Below are 10,436 nucleotides of genomic sequence, written 5' to 3'. Positions count from 1 at the left end.
TTTTTTATAGTTTTATATAGTTTTATTCAGTTTTATATAGTTTTAAATAGTTTTATTAGTTTTATATAGTTTTATATAGTTTTATATAGTTTTATATAGTCTTAAATAGTTTTGTTAGTCTTATATAGTTTTATATAGTTTTATATAGTTTTATATAGTTTTATATAGTTTTTATATAGTTTCATATATAGTTTTTTATAGTTTTATATAGTTTTGTTAGTTTTATATAGTTTTATATACGTTTATATAGTTTTGTTAGTTTTAAATAGTTTTATATAGTTTTGTTAGTTTTATATAGTTTTATATAGTTTTATATAGTTTTATATATTTTTATATTGTTTTATATAGTTTTATATAGTTTTATATAGTTTTATATAGTTTTATATAGTCTTATATTGTTTTATATAGTTTCATATAGTCTAGTATAGTTTTGTACAGTCTATACAGTGTTATATAGATTTATAATGTTTTATATAAGTTTATTATATTTATATATTTTTATATAGTATTATATAGTTTTATATAGTTTTCCTTTGTTTTACATTGTTTTATATAGTCTTATACAGGTTTCTTTAGTTTTATATAAACTTACATAGTTTTCTATAGCTATTTATATAGTTTTATATAACTTTATATATTTTCATATAGTTTTGTATAGTTTTGTACAGTTTTATACAGTGTTATATAGATTTATAAAGTTTTGTATAGTTTTATTTGATTTATATAGCTTTATATAGTTTTATAAAGTTTTACATAGTTTTATATAGTTTTATATAGTTTTATATAGTTTTATATAGTTTTATACATTTTTATATAGTAGGTTATAGTTTTATATAGATTTAATATTTTTATATAGTTCTATATAGTTCTATATTGTTTTACATGGCTTTGTATAGTTTTATATAGATTTACATAGTTTTATATATTTTTAATAGAATTTTATAGTTTAAATAGTTTTATTAGTTTCATATCGTTTTATATAGTTTTATACAGTTTTATATAGTTTTATATAGTTTTATTTTTTGTATATAGTTCTATATAGTTTTATATAGTTTTATATAGTTTTATATAGTTTTATATAGTTTTATATAGTTTTATATAGTTTTATATAGTTTTATATAGTTTTATATAGGTTTATATAGTTTTATATTGTTTTATATAGTTTCATATAGTCTAGTATAGTTTTGTACAGTCTATACAGTGTTATATAGATTTATAATGTTTTATATAAGTTTATTATATTTATATATTTTTATATAGTATTATATAGTTTTATATAGTTTTCCTTTGTTTTACATTGTTTTATATAGTCTTATACAGGTTTCTTTAGTTTTATATAAACTTACATAGTTTTCTATAGCTATTTATATAGTTTTATATAACTTTATATATTTTCATATAGTTTTGTATAGTTTTGTACAGTTTTATACAGTGTTATATAGATTTATAAAGTTTTGTATAGATTTATTTGATTTATATAGCTTTATATAGTTTTATAAAGTTTTACATAGTTTTATATAGTTTTATATAGTTTTATATAGTTTTATATAGTTTTATACATTTTTATATAGTAGGTTATAGTTTTATATAGATTTAATATTTTTATATAGTTCTATATAGTTCTATATTGTTTTACATGGCTTTGTATAGTTTTATATAGATTTACATAGTTTTATATATTTTTAATAGAATTTTATAGTTTAAATAGTTTTATTAGTTTCATATCGTTTTATATAGTTTTATACAGTTTTATATAGTTTTATATAGTTTTATTTTTTGTATATAGTTCTATATAGTTTTATATAGTTTTATATAGTTTTATATAGTGTTGTATAGTTTTATGTAGTTTTATATAGTTTTATTAGATTCATATAGTTTTATATAGTTTCATATAGTTTTATACAGTTTTACGTAGTTTTATACAGATCTATATAGTTTTATATAGTTTTACACAGTTTTATATTGTTTAATACAGTTTTATTAGTTTTACATAGTTTCATATAGTTTCATATAGTTTTATTTAGTTATATATAATTTTATATAGTTTTATATTGTTTGATACAGTTTGATATAGTTTCGCATTGGTTTATATAGCTTTATAGATGATGCGCAAAAATGATATGGATCTGCGTTTTGCGTGGAAATGATGATAGTGACCGTAAGGCCGAGAAGCGGTCTCGCAAGTGTACTCGCATAACACACATCCAGATCGCTTCTAAGGCCTTATGGCTGATATAAAAATGTGATCGAATAACCCAAATCCAGATCGCTTCTCGGCCTTATGGCTAATATAAAAATGTGATCGAATATCCCAAATCCAGATCGCTTCTCGGCCTTATGGCTGAGATCAAAGTGTACTCGAATAACACACGAATACAGAACCAATTAACGACGAAGAACAGAATGGGAAAACCGAGAGCCCACCGCCAAGCATCTGCATACCAAAACGTAATCCTGCTGTAGCGGCCATAGACAGATTACTGTTTTATAGTCCCATTACCACAGGCATGACACCAAAAATGGAAGAACCTAAAGAGAAAATCGAACAGGCTACTGATGAGCCAAAATCAGAGACACCGCTCATGAATGATTTTAATATGAGCAAGGAGTTGGAGTTAGTGAGAGCGACCGTGTTACAATACAAGAAGAGCTGGAGAAACAGAAGAAGGATCACAAGGCGGAATTGGAAAGGCAGAAAAATGCTTTCCAGAAGAAAATTAATCAGTTACAGACACAAATGGCTCAGGAGGTAAAGAGTACATCTCAGATGACGGTCGTAGTCGAGGAATATGAGAAATCGATTAGTCGACTGCTCACGGAGAGAGAAAGGGACCGCACGAATTTCGAGCAAGAGAAGGCGAAACTACAAGAAGAATTGCAAGCGACGAACGTTCATTTGTCGAACACTGAGGCTGCGTTTAACGATGTACATCAAAAATTCGAAAAGGTGGAAGGAGTCGTATCGGTATATAAGAATAATGAGATAGTGTTAAGAGAAGGTATCCAGGAAAATATGGAAACTATAAAATGCTTACAAACGCAGTACGATAGTTTGAAGAACCATGCCGCCTCTCAGTTGGAGAAGGCTAATTCTGATTTGGAGAATATACGAAAGCTACACGAAGATGAAATAGTCAAGCTTCATGCTATGGTAAGGAAAGCAGAGCTTAAAAGTAACTCGCTGGCCGAACTGGTTGAACAGAAGGCTAAAGAAAACAAAGAACTGACACAAATATTGGATGAGGTGATCGCCAGGGTAGGTCACCAGAACGCAGAATAAAAATGCCGATAAATAAACGAGTATCGCGGCTGCAAACGCGATTAGTCTTTATTTTTTTACTCGCCCTCCTTGATGTTTTAGACACAACCGTATGCTAGATATGAAGGATCTATATTATATATATATATGTACATGTATACATGCGTTGTTTCTAAAATTAATTGCAAATTACGTTTTTATTTTAAAAAAACACCTTTTATTAATTATTTATAAGTAGTGTACTCGAATAACACACATCTAGTTCGCTTCTCGGCCATATGGCTAATATCAAAGTGTACTCGCATGACACACATCCAGATTGCTTGCCGGCTGTATGGCTAAGATCAAGGTGTACAGGCATAACACACCTCCAGATCGCTTCTCGGCCTTATGGCTGAGATCAAAGTGTACTCGCATAACACACATCCAGATCGCTTTCCGGCCTTATAGCTAAGATCAAAGTGTACACGAATAACCCAAATCCATATCGCTTCTCGGCCTTGTGGCTAAGATCAAAGTGTACACGAATAACCCAAAACCATATCGCTGCACGGCCTTATGGCTAAGATCAAAGTGTACTCGAATAACCCAAATCTTGATCGCTACTCAAACTTATGGCTAAGATCCAAGTGTACAAGAATAACACACATCCTGATCGCTTCTCTGCCTTATGGAAAAGATCAAAGTGTACTCGAATAACCCAAATCCAGATCGCTGCTCGGCCTTATGGCTAAGATCAAAGTGTACTCGAATAACCCAAATCTTGATCGTTACTCAAGCTTATGGCTAAGATCAAAGTGTACTCGCATAACACACATCCAGATTACTTCTAGGCCTTATGGCTGAGATCAAAGTGTTCTCGCATAACACACCTCCAGACCGCTGCTCGGCCTTGTGGCTAAGATCAAAGTGTACTAGAATAACTCAAATCCAGATCGGATCTCGCCCTTATGTCTAAGATCAAAGTGTACTCGAATAACCTAAATCCAGATCGCTTCTCGGCCTTATTGGTAAGGGGAAAGTGTACTCGCATAACAAACATCCTGATCGCTTCTCGGGCTTATTGCGAACAACAGATAGTACTCGCATAACTCAAATCCAACTCGCTTCTCGGGCTTATGGCTAAGCTCAAAGTGTACGCTAATAACTCAAATCCAGATTGTTGCTCGGCCGTATGGCTAAGATCAAAGTGTTCTCGAATATCCCAAATTCAGAGTGCATCTCGGGCTTATGGCCAAGATCAGAGTGTACTCGCATAACACACATCCAGATCGCTTCTCAGCCTTATGGCAAAAATCAAAGTGTACACGCATAACACACATCCAGATCGCATCTCGGTCTTATGGCAGCGATCAAAGTGTACTCGCATAACACACATCCGGATCGTTCTCGGCCTTATGGCTAATATCAATGTGTCCTCGCTTATCACACATCCGGATCGCTTCTGGGCATTATTGCTAAGATCAAAGTATACTCGCATGACACACATATAGTTCTCTTCTCAGCCTAATGGCTAAGATCAAAGTGTACTCGAATAACCAACACCCAGATCGCTTCTCGGCCGCATGTCTAAAATCAAAGTGTACTCGCATAACAAACTTCCAGATCGCTTCCCGGCCGCATGGCTAAGATCAAAGTGTACTTGAATAAATGAAATCCAGATCGCATCTCGGTCGTATGGCTAAGATCAATGTGTATTCCCATAACAATCGTCCAGATCGCTGCTCGGCCGTATGGACAAGATCAAAGTGTACTCGCATAACAGACCTCCAGATCGCTTCTCGGCTTTAAGGCTAAGATCAAAGTGTACTCGCATAACACACCACCAGATAGCTTCTCGGCCGTATGGGTAAGATCAAAGTGTACACGAATAACCCAAATCCAGATCGCTGCTATGCCGTATGGCTTAGAGCAAAGTGTACTCGATTAACCCAAATCGAGGACGCTTCTCGGCCTTATGGCTAACATCAAAGTGTACACGCATAACACACATCCAGATCGCATCTCAGCCTTATAGCCTACATCACAGTGTACTCTCATAACACTCATCCAGATCGCTTCACGGCCTTGTGGCTAAGATCAAAGTGTACGCGAATAATCCTAATCCAGGTCGCTTCTCGGCCTTATTAATAAGATCAATGTGAACACGCATAACACAAATGCTGATCCCCTCTCGCGCTTATGGCAAAGCATAGCCATAAGGCCGAGAAGCGATCTGGATGTGTGTTATGCAAGTAAACTTCGATCTTTGCAATAAGGCCGAGAAGGGATCTGGATTTGGGTTATGCGAGATTTATATAATTTTATACAGTTTTATACAGTTTGGTATAGTATATTATAGTTCTATATAATTTTATACAGTTTTATGTAGTTTTATATATTTTTATATAGTTTTACATAGTTTTATAAAGTTTTACATAGTTTTATATAGTTTTATATAGTTTTCTATAGTTTCATATAGCTTTATTATTTTTACACAGTTTTATATAGTTGTATATAGTTTTATTAGTTTTATATAGTTTAATATAGTTTTATATAGTTTTATATAGTTTTATATAGTTTTATATAGTTTTATATAGTTTTATATTGTTTTATTAATTTTATATTGTTTTATATGGTTTTAAATAGTTTTATATAGTTTTATATAGTTTCATATAGTTTTCCTTAGTTTTATGTAGATTTACATAGTTTTATATAGTTTTACATAGTTTTGTATTGTTTCATATTGTTTTATTAGGTTTGCATTGTTTTATATAGTTTTATATAGCTTCATATAATTTTATATAGTTTTCCTACGTTTATATAGTTTTATATAGTTTTATATAATTTTGTAAAGTTTTGTACAGTTTCATATAGCTTAATATAGTTTTGTATAATTCCATATAGTTTTATTAGTTAGACATTGTTTTATATAGTTTTATATAGTTTTATATACTTTAAATCGTTTTGTATAGTTTTATATAGTGTTAAGTAGTTTTATATAGTTTTGCTAGTTTTATATAGTTTTGCATAGTTTTATATAGTTTTATATAGTTTTATATAGTTTCATGTAGTTTTAAGTTGTTTTATATAGTTTTGTTTGTTTTATATCGTTTTACATAGTTGTACATAGTTTTATATAGTTTTATATAGTTTTATGTATTTTTATATATTTTTATTAGTTTGATATAGTTTTATATAGTTTTATAGAGTTTTATATAGCTTTATACAGTTTTACATAGCTTTGTATAGTTTTATATTGTTTTATTAGGTTTAAATAGTTTTATATAGTTTTATATTGTTTTATATACTTTTAGTAGTTTTATATAGTTTTATTAGTTTTGTATAGATTTACATAGTTTTATATAGTTTTATTTGGTTCATATAGATTTATATAGTTTTATATACTTTTATACAGTTGTGTATAGTTTTATATAGTTTTGTTAGTTCTATATAGTTTTATACAGTTTTGTATAGTTTTATATAGATTAATAAAGTTTTATATAGTTTAAATTAGTTTTATATAGTTTTCCTTAGTTTTTGTAGATTTACAAAGTTTTATATAGTTTTATATAGTATTATATAGTTTTACATAGTTTTATATAGTTTTATGTAGTTTTGTTAGTTTTATATAGTTTTACATTCTTTTATATAGTTTCCTATCGCTTTATATAGTTTCATATAGTTTTATATTGTTTTATTAGATTTACATAGTTTAATATTGTTTTATATCGTTTTATATAGTTTTATATAGTTTTATTAGTTTTATATAGTTTTGTTAGTTTTATATAGTTTTACATAGTTTTATATAGTTTTATTAGTTTTATATGGTTTTATTAGTTGTACATAGTTTTATACAGTTTTATATAGTATTATAGAGTGTTACATAGTTCTATTAGCTTTATATAGTTTTATATAGTTTTATATAGTTTTATACAGTTTCATGTAGTGTTATATAGTTTTATAGAGTTTTATTAGTTTTATATCGTCTTATATACTTTTATATAATTTTATATAGTTTTGTTAGTTTTATATAGTTTTATATAGTTTTATATAGTTTTATTAGTTTTATATCGTTTTATATAGTTTTATTAGTTTTATTAGTTTTATATAGTTTTATACAGTTTTATATAGTTTTATAGAGTTTTATATAGTTTTATATAGTTTTGTTAGTTTTATATATTTCTATAGAGTTTTATATGGTTTTATATAGTTTTATACAGTTTTATATAGTTTTATATACTTTTATATAGTTTTACACAGTTTAATATAGTTTTATATAGTTTTATTAGTTTTATTCAGTTTTATATAGTACTATATAGTTTTATATAATTTTAATAGTTTTATATAGTTTTCTATATTTTTATATAGTTTTATTAGTTTTACATAGTTTTATATAGTTTTATATACTTTTATATAGTTTTACACAGTTTAATATAGTTTTATATAGTTTTATTAGTTTTATTCAGTTTTATATAGTACTATATAGTTTTATATAATTTTAATAGTTTTATATACTTTTCTATATTTTTATATAGTTTTGTTAGTTTTATATCGTTTTATATAGTGTTATATAGTTTTATATAGTTTTATATAGTTCTACATCGTTTTATATAGGTTTATATAGTTTTTTATAGTTTTGTATGGTTTTATATAGTTTTATATAGTTTTATATAGTTTTATATAGTATTATATAGTTTTACATAGTTTTATATAGTTTTATGTAGTTTTGTTAGTTTTATATAGTTTTACATTCTTTTATATAGTTTCCTATCGCTTTATATAGTTTCATATAGTTTTATATTGTTTTATTAGATTTACATAGTTTAATATTGTTTTATATCGTTTTATTAGTTTTATATAGTTTTGTTAGTTTTATATAGTTTTACATAGTTTTATATAGTTTTATTAGTTTTATATGGTTTTATTAGTTGTACATAGTTTTATACAGTTTTATATAGTATTATAGAGTGTTACATAGTTCTATTAGCTTTATATAGTTTTATATAGTTTTATATAGTTTTATACAGTTTCATGTAGTGTTATATAGTTTTATAGAGTTTTATTAGTTTTATATCGTCTTATATACTTTTATATAATTTTATATAGTTTTGTTAGTTTTATATAGTTTTATATAGTTTTATATAGTTTTATTAGTTTTATATCGTTTTATATAGTTTTATTAGTTTTATTAGTTTTATATAGTTTTATACAGTTTTATATAGTTTTATAGAGTTTTATATAGTTTTATATAGTTTTGTTAGTTTTATATATTTCTATAGAGTTTTATATGGTTTTATATAGTTTTATACAGTTTTATATAGTTTTATATACTTTTATATAGTTTTACACAGTTTAATATAGTTTTATATAGTTTTATTAGTTTTATTCAGTTTTATATAGTACTATATAGTTTTATATAATTTTAATAGTTTTATATAGTTTTCTATATTTTTATATAGTTTTATTAGTTTTACATAGTTTTATATAGTTTTATATACTTTTATATAGTTTTACACAGTTTAATATAGTTTTATATAGTTTTATTAGTTTTATTCAGTTTTATATAGTACTATATAGTTTTATATAATTTTAATAGTTTTATATACTTTTCTATATTTTTATATAGTTTTGTTAGTTTTATATCGTTTTATATAGTGTTATATAGTTTTATATAGTTTTATATAGTTCTACATCGTTTTATATAGGTTTATATAGTTTTTTATAGTTTTGTATGGTTTTATATAGTTTTATATAGTTTTATATAGTTTTATATAGTTTTATTAGTTTTACATAGTTTTATATAGTTTTATATACTTTTATATAGTTTTACACAGTTTAATATAGTTTTATATAGTTTTATTAGTTTTATTCAGTTTTATATAGTACTATATAGTTTTATATAATTTTAATAGTTTTATATAGTTTTCTATAGTTTTAAATAGTTTTGTTAGTTTTATATCGTTTTATATAGTTTTATATAGTTTTATATAGTTTTATATAGTTCTACAGAGTTTTATATAGGTTTGTATAGTTTTATATACGTTTATATAGTTTTTTTCTATATAGTTTTATATAATTTTATATAGTTTTTTATAGTTTTACACAGTTTTATATCGTTTTATATAGTTTTATTAGTTTTACATAGTTTTATATAGTTTTATATAGTTTTATATAGTTTTATATAGTTTTATATAGTTTTATATAGTTTTATATAGTGTTATATAGTTTTATATAGTTTTATATAGTTTTATATAGTTTTATATAGTTTTATTAGCATTATATAGTTTTATATAGTTTCATATAGTTTTATATAGTTTTATATAGTTTTATATAGTTTTACACAGTTCTATATAGTTTTATATAGTTTTATATAGTTTCATTAGTTTTATATAGTTTTATATAGTTTCATATAGTTTTATTAGTTTTATATAGTTTCATATAGTTTTATTAGTTTTATATAGTTTTATATAGTTTTGTTAGTTTTGTATAGTTTTACATCGTTTTGTTAGTTTTATATAGTTTTATAGAGTTTTATATGGTTTTATATAGTTTTATACAGTTTTATATAGTTTTACACAGTTATATATAGTTTTATATAGTTTTATTAGTTTTATATAGTTTTATATAGTTTTATTAGTTTTATTAGTTTTATATAGTTTTATATAGTTTTATATAGTGTCATAGTTTTATAGAGTTTTATATTGTTTTATATCGTTTTGTTAGTTTTATGTAGTTTTATATAGTTTTATATAGTTTTATTAGTTTTATATAGTTTTATTAGTTTTAAATCGTTTTATATCGTTTTATATAGTTTTATTAGTTTTATATAGTTTTATATAATTTTATATAGTTTTTTATAGTTTTACACAGTTTTATGTAGTTTTATATAGTTTTATTAGTTTTATATAGTTTTATATAGTTTTATATAGTTTTATATAGTTTTATATAGTTTTATATAGTTTTATATAGTTTTACACAGTTTTATATAGTTTTATATAGTTTTATACAGATTTATAAAGTCTTATATAGTTTTAGTAGATTTATATAGCTGTATAAAGTTTTATGTAGCATTATATAGTTTTATATAGTTTTATATAGTTTTCTTAGTTTTATATAGTTTTATATATTTTTATATATTTTTCTATAGTTTTATATTGTTTTGTTAGTTTTATATAGTTTTATATACTTTTATAGG

The 10,436-nt window shown here is 24.3% G+C and overlaps 1 protein-coding gene across 1 annotated transcript; it reads left to right on the top strand.

Annotated features, from left to right (window-relative positions):
- Window positions 1-2,384: 2,384 nt before the first annotated feature.
- On the top strand, window positions 2,385-3,464 carry LOC116434613 (transforming acidic coiled-coil-containing protein 1-like). The gene has a single exon (XM_076374148.1). It carries the CDS (start codon window positions 2,738-2,740, stop codon window positions 3,278-3,280), a length of 543 nt encoding a protein of 180 aa, XP_076230263.1. The 5' UTR covers window positions 2,385-2,737; the 3' UTR covers window positions 3,281-3,464.
- The last annotated feature ends 6,972 nt before the right edge of the window (window positions 3,465-10,436 follow it).

This window comes from Nomia melanderi, unplaced genomic scaffold, assembly GCF_051020985.1.
Source record: "Nomia melanderi isolate GNS246 unplaced genomic scaffold, iyNomMela1 scaffold0319, whole genome shotgun sequence".
Lineage (NCBI taxonomy): Eukaryota > Metazoa > Arthropoda > Insecta > Hymenoptera > Halictidae > Nomia > Nomia melanderi.
Note: the sequence above shows the minus strand (reverse complement) of the source record. Positions and strands in the feature narration are given on the sequence as shown.